This window comes from Semicossyphus pulcher, unplaced genomic scaffold (assembly GCF_022749685.1).
Source record: "Semicossyphus pulcher isolate SPU_LCO1_2020_fin unplaced genomic scaffold, fSemPul1.0.p SCAF_15, whole genome shotgun sequence".
Classification (NCBI taxonomy): Eukaryota; Metazoa; Chordata; class Actinopteri; order Labriformes; family Labridae; genus Semicossyphus; species Semicossyphus pulcher.
The window spans coordinates 21,003,777-21,027,422 of NW_027211659.1; the positions used below are offsets into that span (position 1 = coordinate 21,003,777).

A 23,646-nucleotide genomic window follows, 5' to 3' on the forward strand; every position below is an offset into this window, starting at 1 on the left:
ACTACTAAAACTTCATTGGAGCTGCACTTTGTATGCTTGTAACAAAAGAAGTTTTGGAGAAAAGCAGCTGGTCCAGAGGTGACATCAGGACTTTGGTTCTCTGCAGACCAATAAAATCAATACTTCTTTTGTTTCAGGGCTGTTGAGTTTGATTACATTCAATTATAATACAGTGTAATCTCTGTAGACTCACAGACATATGTAACAATAGGTTGTTGCAGAAGCAGATGTGTGCGGTCATACACACAAGAATGTGACACTGTCACATGTTGAGTATTGGATGATTCATCATCCTAACATTGTTGGGCGTGAACTGTGACCTCGTCCCTGTGGAGCCGACCTCTCTGTGTCTCTAACACAAACACCTACGCACTTCATAAATGCCCGATGTCAGTGTATAAAGTGATTATTACAGCTCCCTTGGCTCACATTTACACTATTTTTTTCTCTCTTCCTCCCCCTCTCTTCCTCTCAGTTGTCAAGCCCATTGACAGTATTATTTATTACTGCTTGACAACTCTGTCGTCTTGCCTACACTTATTAATTGCTATTTGTACATCATCCATCCATCAGTGTAGCAGCTTCTACTTTCATCACTTAAATTCATTCATTCCATTTATGAATTACCCAGTCTTTCAAATTCAAACTGCTCAGTTTTTCATATTACATGTAGTGCATTAAAAGCCAAAATCAAAACAGGGGCTTCTTTAATCCACTTAATCATTCATTCACAGCGTTTTGTTTATTTCCACTGTATATTAGTTAATCTATCAAAAGTCTCTCCGGTTCCACTTTTGGACAAATTGAGTGTGCTGCTGGAGTGTTTTGTCCCACTCCTTTTATCCTCTCTTTTCCAAATGCCACTCACAGGCTAACAGGAAGGTGTTCTGTGTGTTTTCTCTGCAGGCAGCCAGTCCCGCTGTGGCGAGACCAGCAGGGGTGGAGCGACCCCAGGGCAAACACGCCGTCAATGGCAGGTCAGTGTGTTTGTGTGATTGTAGCTCTTGTACTGCAGTCCCCCTATTTATGGTATGTAGTTGTGTATAGCTTTAGCATTTGCCTGTTTGTCCAAATGTGTGTTTGTTGATGTTCATGAGCATGTTTGTGTCCTACTTTCCCTTCATTAAAACTGTATTCCAAACCAGATCAAGGCCCTTCTCCATATAGTTTGTGTAAAGAAGCTCCATCATTAGCCCAGTACAAAGGACTGCCAAAACGGGGTCAATGTCACACACAAACACATACACACATGCAGACGGCCGTACACACATGGCCTCAAAAATAAACAGCTACAAACACACTTGCATATTTTTTCTTTTTATAACAGGAAGACACAACTGAGCACATAACACATGCACACACTAATGAGTGCTGCTTAATTAAGTGTTTGGGGTGCCGAATGCCCTATGTCTCTTGTGGGCCTCCTAAGCGTGCGTGTGTGTGCGTGTGTGTGCGTGTGTGCGTGTGTGCGTGTGTGCGTGTGTGCGTGTGTGCGTGCGCATATTCTGCCAGTGTGTGAGGCAGGGGGATGCGGGGGCCAGCTTATTCAAACACAGAACGAGGACAGGCAGTTACCATACATATATCAAACATGTATACCAAAACTGGGCTCCTATGAATATGTTTATGAATAATCAGTGTAAGGCATTACTCAGGTTAAGATGTGCGTTTATGCTGCTTTTAATACTAATCCCTTAATGATACCGTTTTCATGTTAGCTTAGTCCTAGCTTAGCTTTAAATGCCCCCTAGAAATTACTATTCCCCTAGTATTTAACCTCCTATGATGCATATCATAATGCACCATTTTCCTTTGCTGTATAATGTTTTTCTTCAGCTTTTATATTTTACCCTAATATATTTAATAAAAAATGTATAATTTATTCTGGAGATATATTTTTACTTTTACTGAGAATAATGAATAAAACTGAGGACACCCTTGGGATTTCTTACTTATAGAGCGAGAATACTTAAAGTAATAATCTTTAAGATTTTCATTTAAATAAGTGTTGAGGTAACACAATGGTGATTGAGCCTATGGCCTACTGGTGAAAGCCTGCTTTTCCAGTCTCTGCAAGTGTTGCGAGTAAACGGTAATCTACTATGGCTGAACAAACAAAGAAAAGATCGATGACTACAGATACAACTTCAAAAATAAGTGAAAATCCAAAGAAAAAGAAACAAATTCGACGCTCAAATGAAGGCGACCGTTAGTGAGGAAAATCAAGAGTTACAACCGTAATAAAGGCAGCCAGCTGTAGATGTTTGGTTATCTGGGAAGTATGCGCCCACAATTGCCTTTTATCGCCAGTAGGTGCCAAGGTAACAAAACAGAGAACTTCGAGATTATCAGTTTAAGCAATTTTTAAATAATTCATTATTTGTGTATCTTAAATGACCAGGGTTATATTGTAGTAGTTTGTAGATATGATTATGACTCATCATTGTCAAGAAACAACCAAATAATGCAGTTTATTAGTGACACCAGCACAAGTTTCAGATTATATTTACTACAATCATCCATGGCATGTTTATAGAACTAACTTAAATATGAACTTTGAAGCAGGACTACCCTTGCTGTGAGTACTTTTTGCATTATTCTTTAATATGTTTTTATTAATTAATAAAAAAATGTATATCAGAAATTAGGGCTGCACGATATATCTGTCTAACTATCGCATATGCAAAGTGCACATGTGCAATAGTCATATCGCAGGATGTGCGATAGTGAAGTAAATAAGTGAAATACGTAAAAAAAGCTGCTACTTTTTTGTTGCTCGGTGCAAAACGAAAACTCGCCAGTTTCTCGTTTTCAATGACGAATCCGAAGAAAAAGTCAGTCTGATATCACATCAGTGCAGCTCATCATCAGAGCACACTGAGAACTGACCGCTGAGCTGCAGAATCTGTGTTACCTGCCTGTAAACTGTAAACAAACACAGAAACTCACGTCTCCTGCTTCCTGTAGGCAAACACAACCTCATGCTGTGTGTGTGCTGCAGGTGTAGCTGTTCAGCCGCATAGTAAACACTGTTAATTGTTTATATGAACATGAAACACACTGCATTGATCTGGTAGGCCTATAATTTCCTTCTTTTTTTTTTATATCGCGATAAATATCGGAAAACAAAAAGATATTACAATGTATGTGTTTTCCTATATCCTATATAACATATGCTGGACCTGGGATCTCTTACCTGCTTAAATTGAAATAAAAAACAAAGTGCCCACAAAACCATGCAAAGGCCAATCACTGCAATAACATGACTATTACCAAGGCAGTGAATGGGTAGGTCTTAAATTGAGAAAGTGGCTGTTACATCATTGATCAATGTGCTCCTCTGTCTGACAACACAGACCTCTGTTAATGGATAGTGTATTACTCTATGGTTTTGAAATCACTGGGTCAGTACAGGCCTCCAATTAATCCGCAGCTAATTCATAGATACTAAAACAAAGTAGCATGTAGTTAACCTGTAAAGAGGACATGCAGGGAGGGAGAGTTATGGCAGAGAATAGTGTCTGACATCAGCTTTAGCAGTTTTAACTGTTTCTCCCCATAGCAACCAGCTAGATCGCACACACACAAACTCATCTACACACATATTAATTGTGCACTACATACAGGCGCTCTTAGGTGATAACTGACTTTCTATTTTCTTTAATTGGGTTATTTCATTATCAAATTAGTTTTGGGCCAGTGTTTGGGTCAGTGCGCGATAAACCATATAACCTGAATAAATAATTACAAGCAAATTCTGATTACATTTACTGGATTTGAGCATCTGAATGAAAGTGAATCCAATAAAATAGTTTGGCAATTTAAGTTTTATCAAGCATTGTGGTACTCTACAGTACAGAAAGGTAATTATTTAGGACACATTTGTGTTTTTGTTTTTCTCAACAACTTTTTATGTGCACATATCATCTCATGTACACACACTCTCACAAACCATCTCAGCTGTGAGTAATGAAAAAGTGATGTAATGGTTTTTGTGGTCGTCGAGGAAACGATCCTTGAAATTGCAAAAAAGTCCAAAATGAGTAGAGGAACGCAGCCATAAATATTGGAACAGTAAAGCATACGTTAAGTGAATGTGGGAGTGTTTGTGGCTCTGTATGACTTTCTACTGCTATGTGTGCTCCTACGCATACTGTGGTCCTCCATGTGTGTGTGTATGTGTGTGTCCCTGTGAGTATGAAGCTACACCTATAAATACAGTAATGGCTCATCATAATTTAAACCACACAGCACGGTCACTGTGAAACTCATTACCTGTGACTCAAAATGTGCTTTTTATACCGGGGAACAGATTTACTGTAAATTGGTTTATTGAAATAGCATTGCCAGCATGTTATATGTCTTTGTGAAATAAGGTGCTGTGTATGGTGGAGGTGTTTTAGAAGCTAGGAGGTGAAAAGGTAAATGGGTTCCACTGCCTGCACAAGACAAACTGGGTGTGAAGGGGGTTTTACAGTTTGTTCATATATTATTTTGAATCCTAACCCTTCTTTCATCAACAGCGCTGATTCCTGATGTGGTGTTTTTAAAATACTATGGTCTATATTCATTTATCCATCCACCTTTCCCTCCTTTCTTCAATTATTCAATTTATTTCCTTTAGTTTTAGCCTTTGTTCCTTTTTTGATCTATCTTTTTCTGCTTCTCCCAGCTTATAAAGTTCCTCTTGTCATATTTACAGCAGCATAAACATAATATAGCCATTGTGCACTAGAGCCTGACTGATATATTGGTTAGCGGATATTATCAGGCATGTTCTGGCCTATCGCAGATATATCAGTATCAGTGTATGTGTTTGCAAACATATACAGAACATATAACACAGAAGACAATGCTTGGAGTGATTTAGAAATTATGTCATCCAGGGATGGGCATGCGTACTCAGTTCGGACGTCATTATTTGTTCAATTTATGGAGTCATCACATTTTAAAAATGAAAGTAATTGACTCTGATCAGTATTAAACTTTTACTTTTTTGACGGGACAAACGCTTGCCCAGAAACAAATTAGTAATCTGCCTTCCAGAGTCCCAGAATGGTATCACGTTTAAAGTAGTGTGCCTTGTATTCCAACAGGCACACAACAACCTTTCCTGTTACTGCATCCCGACCGTCGTCAGAAAGCACAAGGGAGACTTGTTGTTGTTCTGCTCCAGGGCCGAAGCTGTAGCTAGCTTCGGGGCTAACTCCTGTCACTTAAATACGCCAGCTGCAAGCAAGACACTGGAGCGCGGCTTGAGTCTTGAGGAGTCGTAGGTTTTATTATGCACAAACACAGCCTGAACTGTACATCAGTGCTGTTGTTTACACAGCTACCGATCAGTCTTTATTCTGCTCTTCTGCTGTCCCCGACACTTCACGTAACTCCTTCACACACACACACTAACATTCTCTCTCACTCGCTCTACCACCCCACTCTCACGCACTTTGCTTTTCCCAAAACAGAGCTATGCTTCTAGTATAAGACTGTGCCACAGAACTGATCATCTCAACACCAACGCATCAAATTCCATGTCACGTTGAATTCGTTCGAACTTGGTTTTTGGGAAAACTGACAGCCCTAGTAACTTCCATCCATAAAAATTTGAACAGATCCATGTGGCACATGATTAAATTGAATTTTTTTATCTCACTCATTACCTCCAGTCCACCTCTTGGCTGATATACTGTAAATGGTGTATATGTATACATAGGTGGAGAGCTATGAGGTGAGCGTTTTGGAGAAAGTTACTTTTTGTATACATGACAATGGCTGCAAAACTGTGGCGAACCAGCGCCTTCTGTTGCGAGTAAACTTACACTCGTGTATGTAATCTTGAATAATATAAAAACTCAAAATGCCAAAGTGTCATCACATTGTTTGTCCAGCATAGTGCACTATGCCTCCATAGTTAACAATCCTGTTTGCAGCACATGTAGCAGGGTATCACTTCTAAGCAGAGAGTGGTCTGCACTAACATCGCTGACAATGTAAAATAGTGGTAAATGATCTTAAAGATGTTATCTCGAAGATTTCAGTTTCATTCTCTTTAGCGCCTTTAATGGTGTTAAGCGGTAATTGGAGGAGTATACTTCCCAATTTAACCAGACGTCCATGATTGGCTCCCTTTGTTACGGTTGTAACTCTTCATTTTCCTTGCTGATGGTCACTTTCCTTTTTAGACTGTTTGCCTTCATCTGAGCGTCAAATTTGTTTCTTTTTCACTTATTCTTGAAGTTGTATCTGTAGTCATCGATCTTTTCTTTGTTTGTTCAGCCATAGTAGATTACTGTTTACTCGCAACACTTGCAGAGACCGGAAAAGCAGCCGCTTAGCTCCGCCTACTTTCTCTGGCAGACCAACCACTGCTGGGTGATGGAAAACACATCAGTAACTGGTCGCTGCTTTTGATTTGTTCTGCGAATGTCGCCACCGACACCCAGTCTGTAATACTGCTAATGCAAAGGCTTTCATCAGTGGGCCATAGGCTCAATGACCATTGTGTTACTTCATTTGCCGATAGATAGTGACTTAACAGACATTATTGAAATGAAAATCTTTAAGACTATTACTTTGAATAAGGATTTTTTTAAGGAAGCAGCCTACTGAGTATTTTTGCATATTTAAGATAGTGCAACATCTGAGCATCATCATTTTAATTCCACCTCAGAATTCCTTCTATCTGCATCATAACGGTAATCTGTGAATTTCTAATTTCTTCCCTCCAAAATTGCTATCAGTCTCCATTACCCAAATGAGTCGGCTCTACTCTGCTATATAAGTACTATTAAGATTTTTTTTAATTTGTCTTTGAATGTGCTTATTTGGGTATTTGCATGCATTAACCTTAAGCTTTATTGTACATTTGTTCTGATTTGCATTCCCTTTACTGAGTACATCACTGGTGCTCTGCACTTTGAAGAGAGAAGGGGAGATAATAAATAAGAAGAGGGTGAAATACAGTGAGAGGAGCAGAGTGGTTTGGTAATGCACATCCTCCTTTTTTGTTCTATCTCCTCTGTGCTTCTGTCTTTCATAGCAAGGATCAGTGAAGTGGCAGGTGGATAAAGAGAACACCTGCTCTCTTCATCTCTCTCCGCTTCTCTCCTCTCTGCTGCTCTGTGTGTTTGGCCCTTTTCTCTGTCTCTTGTTCTCTCATCATTGCGCTCCCTCTCTTCTTTTCTCAAGTCTCACCCATTTCGTCTCTCCCTCACCCCCACTTCATTTTTTGCAGCGATGCAGCCTGTCAAACATCTCGCACAAAAAATAAAAGAGGAAACGCAAATGGATCTCAAGTGCTTGTGTGTATGTGCGTGTGTACTGGAGTGTGTGTGTTGTAGTTAGAGTGTTAGAGATCAGAGGCACAGCAGCAGGAAGGGATAGAGGGAGGGGTGGTTGTTTTTTTCCCTCTCATATTAATGCTATTCATTAGCCTTGTCTAATTAATTCAGTGCCTCCTCCTCCCTTCATTTCACTATATCTTGCTTCCAGTCCTCCCTCGCTTCCTACCTTTTTCCTCCCTTTTCCCCCGTCTTGTTTTTCTCTTGGGATTTCTGTCTTTGTCCATGTTTTCTTTTCCTTCCCAATTCTTTTCTTGTTAACCCATTAGAGATGTTCCGATGCCATTTTTCCCCTCCAGATACCGAGTCCTATACCTAGACCTGACTATTGGCCCACACCAAGAATCCCTCCGATATCTGTGTGATCAAAATGATTACATAATACTGGTTGAAAACACAGATTACCGCTAGCTTTGACAAACATTACATTCTCCGCTAGCACCAGACTGTTGTTGTTTGTTATTATTACATTATAATTTACCTCACACCAGTAGTCCTTTTAGGGGGCTAGTAAACTGTGGTATTAGATCAGGGTGTTGAGTGGCACACTCTCCGATTCGAGGCAGTATCGGGGGGTGATGTATCGGAATAACTCTATTACCAATATATTTTTAGTTGTGCTGGTGATAAACCCTGTCACCTAGAAATTCCGTTCATGTACTATAAAATAAGGCTGCTTGATATTGGAAAAGTTACATTGTGATTTCCTTTTTTTCCTGCGATATTTATTGATAAAAAATAATACTTATTTTTATTATTTCGGACTTTTAACTAGATTTTTTTCTAATGAAACAACCCCCCCAGCACTTTTATCATGTTTCTTTGTAAAATAAATCCAGACTTGTAGCCTATATGTTATATTGTCTACCATTTCTAACGATGTTCAAATTAATGCTTAATCAGCGTGATCAACCCAGTGGCTGTAACTTTTGGAAACAAAATCTCGCTGTATTTCACTTCCTGTCAGCGCACATCCTCACACAGTGGGTGCACTGCAGGTGTAGGCCGCTAAGGTAAGCACTCTGTGGCATGTCCGCTCCGTTACCAGCCCGTATCTGTAGCCACAGTTTTAACGAGCACCTGGACAGGATGCCACTAATAACAGCAATACACGCACTCCATGCGTAACTAAAAGCCTGCCTCAAAAGCAAGCCTGATGCTCCTGCACACATTATCTGAGACAGCCGCAGCGTTGCGTGCTTGTTTACAGGCAGGTGACACACAAGCCCCTCATTCACTGCCAGTTCAAGGTGGGATTATTACGCTATTATGGTGGGAAGAAGTTGCTCCGGCATTGGAGGTCATAAGTGTAACAGAGACGTAACGGCATCTGTGTAAACAGTGGACTTTTTGTGAACGTTTTGCTTCTGCAACGCTTCACGCCGGCGTTGCGTGGTCCAATGAAAAATGGCAAAGGCTGCATGGCAGCAGAGCCTCGTTACCGCGTCGAGGCGGAACCGCAGTGTAAAAAGGGCTCCAGACTCTGCAGCTCAGCGTCACTTCACTCTGTGCTCTGAGTTTTGACCATTGCACATGCGCACATTGCAATTGCGGTCGTGCAGTCCTACTATTAAACTGCTTTCCTAATAACGTTGTATTAACAGGGCAATCACTGCCTGGATAATGTTAATCAAGAATGTGTTTAGAGTAAATGAAATACAACAGTTATGTACGTTGCTGGATTTAAAAGGAGGTGATTAGGTGGATGGAAGGTGTACAAAGTGCAGCACTGTCACACCATAATCCCATGTTCACGTCCATACTGCTGTCTGTTGTTATGTTTAGGCAACAAATCACTTTGGTTTGTGTCAGGGAGAATTAGTGTTTTGAGCCAGATGTTAATAAAGTATCTAATGTATCAAGTCACTGCTGACTTTTTGTGTATTAAACATATGAATAATGCTGTTGCTGTACAAGGGGGGAGTCTTAGTATTTTGGAGGAAACCAAATATATATGTCCTCAACAAACTTTATGCTGTACAGATGCTTTCAATACTAAGAATGTACAATACTACAATACTGAACAGTCTCATTTAACATACAAACGATGCAGTACCTTTGGAGCAGCTGTGGCTCAGTGATAGAGTGGGTTGTCTTTCAATTGGAAGGTTGGCGGTTTGATCCGCGGTTCCTCCAATTTACATGTCGAAGTGTCCTTGGGCAAGACACTGAACCCCAAATTGCTCTGAAGACATAGCCATCAAAATGTGATGAGTTAGATCATTTGCATATCAGCCTCTAAAATCAGTGTGTGAATGTGTGAGTGTAAAAGTGGTTTGAGTGGTCAGAAGACTAGAAAAGCGCTTCATAAGTACAGTCCATTTACCATCCATTTTTTGAATTGTGCATTAGTTAAACTTTTTTCGCCCCAACTCCTTTTTAACAACTAGCATCCACAATTGACCCTTCGCTAAGTCCCTCCCTTCAACGGCCACTGTCCAATTCTACGTTAGCAACCGTAACCAGGCGCAGGAGGCCTGTCTAGTTTTTAGAACAAGGAGAAATGGCGAAACAGTGTGCAAGTCCGACAGCAGATTTCCTCAAAGTTTAGAGGGGGGTGTCATATTTTCTGCTTTCCCAAAGCCAAAAACTCAAGAGGAGAGATGTTGGACATGGATTAAAAACTGTGGAAGACAGTCATCTGGTCTCGATCAGGTTTGGTCTTCACTACCACCGCCGATGTTATTGGCACAGCCTTTATTTTACCACCCCTTGGTTTTTGCCATTGTTGCCATTTTGTTGGGCTTTCCTGTTGTGCCTTTAGGAGATCCAGTGTATGGATCAAGCCCACAATATGTGAGCTTGACGCGCTTTAAACAAAAAGTGGGATAATTTAGTTTTGCTAGCGATGGGCTAAAACATATTAGATAATGAAAGTTAGAGCGAGTCATAACTTAACATTAGCTTAAAATTAAACAATATAATGACTGTGCAACAGCGTTGTTGTTCTTGTATGATTGTCCTTATTGTCAAGGTGTGGGGTGCCTGACGCTTGCATTGGGACCGGTGAGCTTTTGCCTCGATTGCTATGACCTCTTCATACTCAACTATCTGCTGACAAATTATATTGTGGATGTTGCTTTCAAATGCGTGTTGTCGTCCTTTCTGTCGACTTCTCTCTGATATTTGGGAACTATTTTTCCAGATATTTGCTATTATTTCCCTTGGAACATCTCTCACCGTTATAGTCGAAAACCCCATAACATTTACATGCTGGTGTGAGGCGTAGCAACAGTAACCAAGGGGGGCAGGACTTGACGAAGGGTCAGTTAAAACAGGTCTAGGCAAATGCATGTTAGTCTACATGATCATTTTGAGTAAGCTTCATGTTGTCAAGTTTAACACACTCAGTATCAAAACATGTTCAGAATTAGGTTGCAGTAAAGAATAGGGCCATTTTTGTCTTGTTTTCCTTCATTTATCCACTGCCTCTCATGTTTTTTTTCTCTCTCTTTCCCTCCTCCCTACATCCTTACCATTTTCCCTTCTATCCAGTCCTACTTTTCACTTTACTTCCATCTGTCCTCCCTCTGTCCTTGCCTTCCTCTCTCTTTCCCCCTCTTGCTGTCCCTTGTTTGCCATTGTCTGGCTTAACTCTAGTGTACTGAGTGACACTGAGGCTTCATCAACCGCCTGTGTGTTTGTTTGTGTGTGTGTGTGTGTGTGTGTGTGTGTGTGTGTGTGTGTGTGTGTGTGAAAGAGCGAGCACAGGACAGAGACAAAGAGACAGGGGGAACTTGTTTTTGCACTTTGCATCACTCCCCTGTTGCCCTCCACCATCATCAACCACCCTTTCTCTGGAGTTTATCAGCATCTGTACTGCTATCTGTTCATGGGGGTTTAGGGATGGATGGATGCTTTAGAGAGAGAGAGAGGAAGACAGAACGAGGAGACACAGTTAGAGACAGGGAATGAGACAGAGAGAGGGGAGGGTAGAACTAAAGAGGACAAAACTAAGTTCAGACAAACTCACTTAGAAAAAAATAACACACCCACACAGGGAGCAGGGAGAAGGTCAGGAGAGGATTAATGGCTGTGCTCTGATAGATAAACTAATCAAACAAACAAAGACTTCCACACGCACACACACATTAAAACTCAGACAGAATGTAAAACAGAAACACACTTGAATAATCCAAGTTAGACACAGACGTTTAGAGATTGAAGGAGAGGAAGGAACAGAGAAAGATGAATGGTACAGAAAAGTTTTGACATACAAACACACACACAGAAGTCTGCAGTGCTGCTGACTTTGAATAGAGTTTTAGCATCCCTTCTCAAAGGGCTCAGTTCACAGACATGGATTAAGTCCTTGACAAAAAAGTATTTTTAGCACAATGAATGCATCCATGGAAAGTGATTTGTGAATGTAGGATAGTGCTTTTCAAACTTTCCCAAAGAGACATGCACTGTGTTTTTTTTTTAACGTTTCTGTTTATGCGTGTTTGTGTGTGACATTCTCCCTTTTCTCTGCCTCAGTTAACCCCTACATGTTTTATGTTCAGTGGATATGTGTAAAAGGAATGATTTATCTGCTGTTTCTACATTTGTAGTGTGTGTTTACCAGTTAATGTTAGTAGTCATTATGTAGTTTACCTGCAAGCAAACAGAAACACAAAAAGGTGTTAGTAACACAGGACCTGATCTTGCTTAATGCTTTTATTTGATTCAACAAATGTTCCTAGAAGTGATAATCTTGAAGATTTTCATTTATATAAATGTCTGTTAAGTCTCTGTCTATCGCCGAATGAGGTAAAACAATGGTGATAGAGCCTATGGCCCACTGATGAAAGCCTTTACATATGCAGTATTATGGACTGGGTGTCGGTAGCGACATTCGCAGAAAATATCAAAAGCAGCGACGTGTTTCCCATCACTGGCAGTTTTTCGGGTCTCTGCAAGTGTTGTGAGTAAACAGTAATCTACTATGGCTGAACAAACAAAGAAAAGATCGATGACTACAGATACAACTTCAAAAATAAGTGAAAATGCAAAGAAAAAGAAATATTCGACGCTCAGATGAAGGCAAACAGTCTAAAAAGGAAAGTGACCGTCGGCGAGGAAAATGAAGAGTTACAACTGGAACCAACAGTGGACGTCGCACATGCAACACTGTCTGGATATCTGGGAAGTGTGCTCCTGCAATTACTGTTTATCACCATAGGTGCCACCAAAGAGAACAAAACAGAGATCTTCAAGATTAACACTTTAACATATTTCTTTTTAAAATGAATAGCAAATAGCTTAAGATCTGTGTCTTGATTTTAATATGGGAGAGCATTTACCTGTTATGAGTTTTAGTAAAATATATTTCCCTTTTCCTTCTCACTGATGATGTGATGATCATTTTGGTATTCCTGTATTTCTTTGTTTATCTGTATGTGTGTGCAGCCTGACCAGAACAGTGGAGATATTGGGAGAGGACAGTCCCCTGGGAATCCATGTGGTTCCTTACAGCTCATCACTCAGTGGACGGTGAGTTGTGTACATGCAGACACACACACACTTTCAAAAATGTTATAACACAAAAACATAGATAAATCTATCATATTATATATATATATATATATATATATATACAGGAAAAGTCTATCTGATATTAAATTAGTGCAGCTTTTCAGCAGAGCACACAGTGAACTGACTTCTGTGCTACAGTCTGTATATCAGCTGCATGTAGACTGTAAACAACCGTTTAAGTAACCAAACTGCAGCGCACAAGGCTATATGTATTTATTTTTTATAAAGAAACGTGTCGCTCCGCCTGAACTCTCTGTACTTTGTCATGTGGGTGTCAAAACCGCTGAAGTGTGGTAAAAGATGAAAGGGGGGCTGTGTTTTGTTAGAAGAAAATAGACTTAGAATTCCTAGATAAAAAAAAGTATGATTGATAAGTGTTTATATGTACATGATTTTTTTAATATCACCATAAATATTTTTTCCAATAACGTGCAGCCTTAGTAATAATCCTGCTCTCCACTTGTAGGGAACTTTTGACCCTGGCACTACAGTAAATGTCAGCCACACACACACACACACACACACACACACACACACACACACACACACACACACACACACACACAGTGGAAAAAAGAAGAAAAGAGAAGGGAAATTGCTCAGCTATGCAGGGCTTTTCTTTGGGTGTGTGACAGTCAGACAGGGGATGGGGATTTCCTAAAGCAAAGCAGGATGAGTTTTTATTGCTGTTCTCATGACTCACCTGACCCTGCCAATCTCCTCCTCTGTCTTTATCTGTTCTCATTGCCCTCTCTTTCAATTTTTGTCTGCTCCTCCTTCTTCTTTCCTGAAAGTCTCCTCCGTCTCTCCCATCATCCCTACCCCATCAGACAGTTTCTGGGACACACTGACAGTCACTCTGAGAAAGTGTATATACTTCTGTATGAATGCATGTGTGCATGGTTTTAAACAATGTGACCTTCTTTTTTCACTCTTCTGTCAGGTCTCTTGGTCTGTTCATCCGTGGCGTAGAGGAGGAGAGTCGTTCGAGAAAGGAGGGCCTGTTTCAGGAAGACGAGTGTATCGTTAAGATCAACAACACCGACCTCATGGACAAGACTTTTAGCCAGTGAGTGCACCACTGTATGTGTGTGGTGGATCAGGGAGTCAAAAAATGTCTACAAAAGCATTTATCAACAATTAAATTAAGAGAAGATAATAATGTGGATGTCTCCATTGTATTTCTCATGTATAATCTTATTTAAAGTCTCAGGTGGGCTGCTGATTAGCTCAGCAGTTAAATCAGCCACCATGTACAGAGGCTGCAGTCCCTGACCAGTGGCCCTGGGTTCGACTCCCGCCCTCGGCCCCCTTCTGCGTGTCATCCCCACTCTTTCTTCCACAAAAAGCCTCATGTCACCCAAAAAAGGGGGGTTTCTGTCTAACTCTAATAAGATGAAGTTCTGTCAGAACCAAAACTGTCAGCTTTGCTACCATGAAAAAAGAAAAGATGAATTAAATCAATGAAAGCTAATTAAAAGGTGTTTCCCCTACATAACATTATCAGGAACATGAAAAAGAAGCCCTAAATGTATGTGAGTAGACGTATTTCATGTCAGGAACCTTTTGAAGTCCGCCCTGGCCTGTCTGTTCATCCTGTCTCCCTGCTGTCTTTGTTCTGTGTGTCTTGTTTCCTTTCCATTGTCAGAGGGCTTATATCACTGTTGCGCTGCTATCACAGAGAACGGCAGAAAGGACACTTGGCAGATGTTTGGAAAGCGTTGTGCGTGCATGTCTGTTAGAGCTGGCCCTTTGTGTGTCTGCTCGTTCCACATCATTCATTCGAGAACAGATGTTTCTCCGTAGAGTTTGCTTACCGTACCACTAAAGCACCCCAAAAGAAGTACGGGGCTATAACATGATCACAGAGCATTAAAATTACAAAAGACACACCTGTAAAAACGATTGCCACAGATTACAAGGACTGATGCGGATGTTATAATGATTACAGCACATTTCAATGTCTATACAGTCTACACAATAGTCCTTGTCCAGTGTCCAGTGTGGTAATAAGATTATATGTGAGCTATTTTATGCTGTACTGTAGGTAAATGGATTATCACCAGAGGGGTTTGCACCTATTGTTCAAAGACGTGGGTAGTCCCATGTGCATTTACTCACAAACACCAATACACACACACATGCATTTTTTCCCATACACACTCAAGCTAAAACATAAACCCATACCCATGTGATCAAACGCACACAAATTTCAACATTTTTCAAACAAGAAAGTGTTAAAATGTGTGTGTCATACATACAGATCATCACAATGACATGTTTGTATTTGATCGTACACACACAAAAACATACATTCCTGCCAGTATTGTTCTGTCATGGCAGGTGTATTGAGACGTAGCTTGGTCCAGTGAAAAATGTCTAAGTAGGCCACTGCAAGTCCACTGATCCCTGTGAGTACACACATACACAAAAAACACACACGCACACCTTCATTGTCCCGTCTTGGCAGCTGTGTTGAGGTAGCCTGCTTGATTAGAATATCTCTTTTACACAAATGTGCCTTCACATTTTGTCCAATCAGGGACAATAATGATATCATCTGAGCACAATAGTCCCCATACGCGCAACAACACACACAGCTTTCACAACTAGTTTTATTGTACTGTATTGTGGTCCCAGTACAATGAAAATCACTACAAGTGTCATTCAGTAAGGTGTGACACAAGCATTTGCTTAGGCTGCCTGGTGTGTTTAATGGTTTCAATATGCAAATTCTGTCTGACACGACCGTGCATCCCCAACACACACACACTCAGGCTTACTTAAAAACCATTGTTAGAGCATCTTTCATAGAAACTGGCCCTGGATTTACAAGCAGAATAATATCAGCGGGCTGCTCGACAACACTATGATCAGCAGCAGGTGTAAAGGGTAAAATTTGTTGCATGATTTTTTATAAATGATTTAATTATCTGCACCAAATACAATTACTTATTTCTTTCTTACTCTGGGAGTTTGTTACATTTACTTACAATAGAGCTTCTAGAAATGTGCAAGTAAGCTTACTTACATTTATTTGAAAGTCTCAGTTCCAAAAACACTTGATGACCATAATAGATAAATCACAAATGAAATGTGTCCTAGATGTACAGTTGGTATACTTTAGATAACGCTGATTCCCACTGGTGATTAAGAGCTTGATATAGATGGATACTACCTCACAATAATTTCTGATATTACAATTTAAAAGTCTTATTATCGCACATTTAATTTGTTAAAATGTGTACATCTATCATACATTGCTTTATAAACATAGTGTCTAGTTACAGAAGCGTTATGATCATTATCCCTCTGATAATAATCAAGGAGGGAAATAATAGGATTTTAATCCAATACAATATAAATAAAGTGGATTTTCTCTGTCGGTTATCTGGGGTGAATGATGGTGTGCACTGATCGCCTCTGACACAATGGTCCCTCTAACTTACTTAGTGTAATCAGATATAAACTAATTCTCTGCAAAATTATCTCTTTTATAGATCATGAGATTATAATGGCCGTCTGTGCAGGTGTCGTGGTTCTGTGTTGCAGCTCCTGCTCTGTCCTGCCTTCAGTTTATCTTGTCGCTTGCTGAAGATAAATTAACTATAAAACCTACTGGATTGATTAAAACGTGAAAAAAACATTGCCAATAAAAATATCTGTTAGATACAGCGACACTATAAAGTCTTGAAATTAAAGATCACCCAAAATCATTTCAGTAAAGCTACATTAGCCTGAGATAGCCTGCTTTGTATTCCACTTTTTGAACATTGAACACCCCATTTATTATAGTTAACAATTAATTGGAACTCTTTTAATTTGTCATTTGTAATCGGATTTATGCCATGTATCTTTTTTATTAATTTTTTCTCCTAATTGAGTTATATGTCCTTTGATAATTACTTTGTCTGTCAAAGATTAATAACTACACACTGGCTGTAATTGTGATTAATGGCACTCTTAGTTTTAATGGTGTGCCATATGTGGTATTCATACTTTACTTAAAACTCCACTCACTTGTTGAAAGAAACTTTTTACTCTGTTCCCTCTCTTTATTTGTCCAACCACTCACCTCTCTCTATCTTTGTCTTCCTCCCCCCTCGCTCACCCTCACAGAGCCCAGGAAGTGTTCCGCCAGGCAATGCGTTCCCCAGTCGTCCGTTTGGAAGTAATTCCCTCCTCCAACAGAGAGCGCTATGAGAAGAGTCTGATTGGTCAGCTGTTTGGCAATAGTTCTGGTCCCGACAGCAGTCCGCGTATCAACAAGACCAAAGACCCACCTCCACCTGTCAAAGCCAAACCTGTCTTTAAGCCTCCCGAGAATCAAACCATCCGATTGGCAGAGGAAGCTGCCATGATGGAAGCTAATGTAAGTCGTACTGCTCCAAGTTAAAATGTTTAAATATAGGAGAGAAGCAACTCATAACTTAACAGGTAAATAGTAGCTTTCTGCACAACTTTCTTAGACGACATATATACATTTAAACTATCTCGACTTAATGTGTTCATAAACTGAAATCAGTTATATTTCAAATGTGTCAAACGCCATGATATTTGTTACAATGTTTCCCATGGCAATTGCTCTCAGCATTTCCACACAGTTTTCTTTTATATTTATGTGTTGTGCAACTTATAAGACTTTATTTTGTCAGGGATGTGCGTGTATGATCAGCTTGTGGTAACATTTTCTTTCTACGTTTTTATTTTAACTCATTTCCTGCCTCTGGGCTATTAAAGCTTTCTTTCCTGTAAAGATGTAACTATGTCGTCAACACGTGGAGCTGTGTAATTGTGTCATCAGCATCACCATGGTGAAAGGTCTAACATTCTAAAACAGCTGGCAAAGAAGCAACAGTTACCAAGCAACATCTCATTATCATCCTATTTTACTCTTTAAAAAAAGGTCTGATTCCTTCATGCAGATGTTACGGCATCATGAGTACGGCATCATAGACTTAGTAGACGTTAGTTTGCATGCCAGATTGAATCCAGGATACTAGTGTGCATGTAAAAAATTGTTATATGATACATTTAGTAGAGTTAATGGCTTTTGTGATACTTTGTTTTCAATTTAAATAAAGTATGTTTGGTTTAAACACATCATTTTTAACTTAATATTGATACATTTATTTGTTAATATCTTCCAAAGAATATGCAATGATAAAGTAAAAGCATGTTTAGGAAAGTTCTGCAAACAAACAGAAAACCAAAAACAATATCTTTCAGAGACTTGGTACAATAATCTACTTCTCCTTGTCTTGTTGATTCATATTTTCCATGTTAAAAATTGTTAGCTAGTCTACTTAGGCCCTGTGTACACATAGCGCCTTTTTCTGGCAGAAAAGTGCTGGCAGGGCGCTGGGGAGCGTAGAGCGATAAGAGCAGCAACATTTAGTTTACGGCCGTTCTGCTCCCACAAATGGGCTTTTCTGTCTCTATCAAGCTCCGGGTAGACAGAAATGGAGTTGCTCCTCCATGTTGGGTGGATACCGGGGTAACGAGTGGTGCCCCATCTGATTGGTTGCCTGAAAAAAGCGGCGGTGACGACACCAACGCCTTTCTGAAAAGTTCAGATATTTTCTTTTTTTTTAAATATATTATTTGTTGGGCTTTTTGCCTTTTTAATTGATAGGACAGCTGAAGATAGACAGGAAATGTTGGGAGGAGAGAGCAGGGGACGACACGCACCAAATGATTGGCCCCAGTTCAGAGATTTTCAACTCAAAGTGCTCAGAGCGGCCGCACAAAAAAGACGGAGCTATCTCAAAAAAGACGCTGGGTCTTTTTCTTTAGGCGGCCGCATGCAGCCGCATACACTCTGACCTCATTGGGAACAATTTAAAAAAAAATGCTGCAGAGACACGGGGGCCTTAGCAACACAAAAGTGTAGAGAGTTTAGAAAAGATGTACGTAGAATGCTCTAACTTTGGGCATCTTGAATGTTCAAATGTTCAAATTATAAGCAGCTATGGACACCTTCTTTTCTGTTGTCACTTTTAGAAGTATTATAGTGCAGTAAAAATACTACGACTCATGCTAATATATACATACTATTTAACACTTATACTAAATACTAATACTTAAATGCTCTACATTCTCAACCTAGACACCGAAGGGAAGGAGTGAGAGCCCCCTCCTTAAGAAGAGTCCTGCCCTCTCCAACTTGGTTGTCAATAAGAGAGGAGGACGTAGACTGAGGATTGATCTAAAGAAAGGTGAGGAACACCTGGCTACAGAATGGATACTTACTCACTCAGACTCAGGTGTCCTTTTAGAGAGATCCAAGATCAGAATTGTTCTGCAAATTATACTTTCTGATTTTTTTTTTATGCAAATGGTGGCTTTGCACTGTTTTGGACTGCCTATGAGTGTTTTAATTCTTTATTTTTGTGCCTTTATTAAAATGTCTTTCACTTTCAGGCTATGATTTGTTAAATGTGCATATTTAACCCTTTATATTTGTTTTCCTATGACAGAAAATGCATAATAAACCTGCATTATGTCTCCTGCTGTTTGCCCAGCATTGTGCTTATTCCTGTAAAGCTTCCTTTCTCTGTTCTCTGGCTGACTCTCCTTCCTCTCACCCTTCCTCTCTTCATCTTCCTGATTCCCTCTCTTCAGGCTCTATTAAGTCTTTATTGATCTGTTCATTTCTGCTGATATGAATTCATACCAGACCAAACTGCTGACTTGGCTCTGCTAAAGAGACCAGACTAAATGAGGTCCATAAAACACACAACTCGTCTCTCTGTCTGTGTGTGCTCGTTTTTGTACATGCACACGTGTTTATGAGTGCTGTTACACACATCTCTTGGTGCACGTGTTTCTTTACTGATTACTATTTTAATCTTCATCACTTCTCTTTCCAGAACATTCACTTTCTGTTTCAGCTCTGTTAAACTCATTCCTCTTTTACCTTCTTCCCCTCTCTGCCCCACACCTGAACTCGTTTTAAAGCCTTCACACCTGCAGATACTGTAGCAGCAGCTATAGCTAAAGGGTTTAAAGCGACACACACAATATCCTGAAGGCTTTGAATTATCAACCTTAGAGTGTATAGTTGGGAGCTGAGTCAACAACACTGTGTTAAAGTTCTCAGGAGTACTTTAGGATGTTAGTGTTTGTGTATGTGTGTGGAGGGGATGGATTGGAGATTTTGATGCTCAAAGCTTGTGCAACACAAATATAGATGCATGGAAGAAACAGCTATAGAGGCTATTTCTGTGTTGATATAGGCCTAGAAGTGCTACATATACTTGCATATTGTACTTCACCTCCCAACCACATTTTATTTGTGTCTTTGTGTGTATATATGTATGTGTGTCTAGGTTCAGAAGGTCTTGGCTTTACTGTAGTCACCAGAGATTCTTCAGTCCATGGCCCTGGTCCCATTCTAGTCAAAAACATACTGCCACGTGGAGCTGCTGTCAAAGATGGACGTCTGCAGTCTGGAGACCGCATACTGGAGGTACAGAGCAGCTGGCTCTTCACATAAAAAAGGGACATCTGCTTGTGTGTGTTGTTACTATATGAAGTATTGTGCTTTATGTTAGGCTACAAAGGATAAGTGAATTGTAAGAAGAAATTAGAAACAAATTGAATAGGTCAAGATTAGTCAGGGAAAAATTAATGGTGGTGTTTTGACCATAGACTATGTAAATAATGGAAGTAGCCACCCATTGGTTTCTCGTCTGCATTAATGAAGCTGAAATATGGCCGTCGCCATGTTGGTTTACTGGAGCCTGTAGTGACAAAATTTCAAAGCTAAACAGTCTGTGTCTGTGGCTAATCCATTAGATCGTGAATAAGCTAGTTTATTTGCGTTTCCCACTGAGGTAATTGTTTTTGTGTTGGTGAATGACAGCAGGTGTTTATTTATCAGACTAAAGATGTAGTGGACTCACCGCTTGCTCGCCCGGTGAGATAGCGGTGGGTGAACGACACGTACTGGGAAACTTATAATAACTGGTCTTCGCATCACAGCGGTCCGCTGTAAACTTCTGACTCCTGTTTACTGGCTGACGATTATATAAATGTTTGAAAAACACTGAATAGGCTAACAAGCCAGGGATGACCTGCTACTTAGTGCTAAAAATATACATTTATTGGGGCGCTGTTAAGCTCAGTCGATAGAGCAGGCGCCCCATGTACAGAGGCTACAGTCCTCGTCGCACTGATCGCGGGTTCGGCACCCGGTCTGCCGATCATTTGGTGCATGTCATCCCCCACTCTCTACTCCCGACATTTCCTGTCTATTTTCAGCTGTCCTATAAATAAAGCCAAAGGCCAAAAAAAAAAAAAAAAAAAAAAAATTTACATTTATTTATGACTTCTTGCACGGCCAGATAGTTCCATAAACTCACAGGAGGCCACATTATTAGTCCAAATTTTGAATGAAAAAATCCCCAAAAGGCTCCAACAACACAAACAGGCAGAGTTTAGTTCAGTGACTGTGTATCAGTGTTGACGTCTAGCAGACAGCCAGCGGGATCCACCAGTCACTCAAGTGAGCCAGCCCCTATGATTTAAGGCTTAATATAATTAAAACAAGTGTGTTATAAAAAGATTTACCCCCCGTGCAGTTATCTTGAACAATAAAATGATTTGTTTTTTGTACCAGGCTATAAACATGTTTCTTTTTGCTGTAAAAATTGGCATTTTCCCATCTGCTGTAATGTTATTTCTTGTTTTCTGGAGCCAGCCTCATGTTCAACATCGGAGCTTGCCACTTGGTTTTGACTTGATTTGTGTTTCTTTTAGGTCAATGGTGTGGATATCACAGGTGTGGGACAAGAGGAGTTGGTGTGTATGCTACGCAGCACACGCCAGGGAGAGAGTGTGTGTCTTGTGGTTCTGCGGCAGGAGGACATGTTCCTGCCACGAGAGATGGTAAGAACCAATCACAATGCTGTATTATCAGTCTATAAAACAATATTTTCTGCTTGATTGCTAAGTCAGTGGCTAGTTGTAAGGATAATAGTTTATTACTTATTTCTCTAACAAGGCAGCCAGAAAGACAGGCACACACACAACTGCATCACCAGTTTTCATTTTCAAATTTTAACTCACTTTAATATTGCAATGTTTGGTCCAATCAACAGGCTTGCCTGGATGATGCACAACTGAGCAGTCTGTAGGACAATATCCCAAAATGTCATTGAAATGTCATCTCTTAAAACTCACCAAGCAATCGTGTAATATAAGGGTATAAATAGAACTCCATTCTGATTAAACTGAGTGAGCCAATTGTAAAGCTTTACATTGATATTGGTTATATTATGTGCCAGTCTTTCATTGCCACATTTTCTTTTTTATTTCTGCGGATTTTCAACTCTGTTTTGATCAATAAACACTTATTTTATTCATCCTTTTTCAGTTTTCTATGCTTTTTTCTTCATTCTCACTCTGCATGATCAACTCTGTGCATGCTTCCATCTTAATTATAGCTCTGTTCATATTTTCCACTTAAAGCTGCATTTGTTTTATTTTCTCATTTTGTTATTTCCTGACAATCACATGCCTGATGCTGTTTGCTCAACAACACATTAACTCATTCTGAAATATAGAAATATTGCCTTATTTCCCATCTGCTTTCACATGTGTATAGTAAATCTGTGGCTCTTCAGCCTTCCCTTTTTTTTGAAAGGTTTTGCTTTTTAATATAGAGGTTCCCCAAGGTTCATGCAAGATTTATCTTCATTTCTTTTAACCCTTTTTGTTTGTCTCTTCTCATCAAATCACTTTTCATAGGTTCCTTTTATGCCATCACTTAGTGTATTTTGTTCTTTTAATGTTGCCTTTTGTGTTTCTTTTCCACTTTGTGTCTCTTTCCGCTCATATCAACTTATGTTTCCTCAACGGCTGCCAGGAAGTGACACACACACACATGCATGCAGCTCTGAGCCCCATAGGAAATTCTGTCAGGAAAAGGAGTAATATGCCGGAGTGTGTCAATGTGTTAACATTTAGGACCATTTGTGAGTGTAGTATTGTGACCTGAGTGTCTCCATGTACGCATGTCTGAACTCTATGGCAGTGTTCTTTGGGCGCTTACCAAGTGTTCATCTGGACTACAGTAGTCGTCCTCATTTTTCTCTACTATCTTAAAACAAGCAAAAAAAGTCCTGGCACTAAGCTCCTCACGCTCCTAGGTTTCATTGTGGAATTGATTTACATCACTCAGATACAAAGATTGCTTCCCGAAAAGTTGAAAATCAGTAAATGAATTGATTCAATTTTGAAATCTAAAATCATATCTTCATTTACAAAACACTGTGATTGGCAAAATTGCCTTCAGGTTCTCAAGCTTCACCGAAGTTTCATCGACAGGTTTGCTAGTGCAGAGGAACCACAACAAAAGCAAATGCAGAGGGCTCCTTTTTAAGGAACCAAACCTGTGTTCATTTTACCCTGATGACTTATTAGCACACTTTTTACGCACTAGCACACATTTTATCTGTTGGCCACTTTCCGACAACAGTTTACAAACTGTTTTGAGTTATTTGACATAAAACTTAAGTCAGCCATTCAGGATACTGACCTCCCTTTGGACCAGTATTATTCATACACACGCTCACTCAGACACACTCGCTTGTTCGCATTAAGAAAAGTAAAGTTTTAGTTCTGTCCTTCAGCATAGAAAACAATGCACGACAATGTCTCCCAAAGGTACACTTCTCTGTTGTTTCCTCTATTTGGAGAGCGGCACAAACCAGTGATTCAAGGACACTGCTGGTCTGTGTGTGTGTGTGTGTGTGTAAGCAGTGAAATGCATTTATTTTTTTTT

General features: G+C 39.9%; 1 protein-coding gene across 4 annotated transcripts in view; it reads left to right on the plus strand.

The window, feature by feature from the left end:
- pard3bb (par-3 family cell polarity regulator beta b) overlaps window positions 1–23,646 on the plus strand; it is a 235,392-nt gene that overhangs the window by 60,210 nt on the left and 151,536 nt on the right. For all 4 annotated transcript variants that reach the window (XM_069662799.1, XM_069662800.1, XM_069662801.1 and 1 more), the window contains exons 5-11: window positions 907–977; window positions 12,732–12,815; window positions 13,801–13,926; window positions 16,977–17,229; window positions 18,967–19,075; window positions 20,189–20,328; window positions 21,621–21,749. In XM_069662799.1, coding sequence (XP_069518900.1) covers window positions 907–977; window positions 12,732–12,815; window positions 13,801–13,926; window positions 16,977–17,229; window positions 18,967–19,075; window positions 20,189–20,328; window positions 21,621–21,749 — 912 coding nt within the window. The remainder of the gene's footprint in view (window positions 1–906; window positions 978–12,731; window positions 12,816–13,800; window positions 13,927–16,976; window positions 17,230–18,966; window positions 19,076–20,188; window positions 20,329–21,620; window positions 21,750–23,646) is intronic.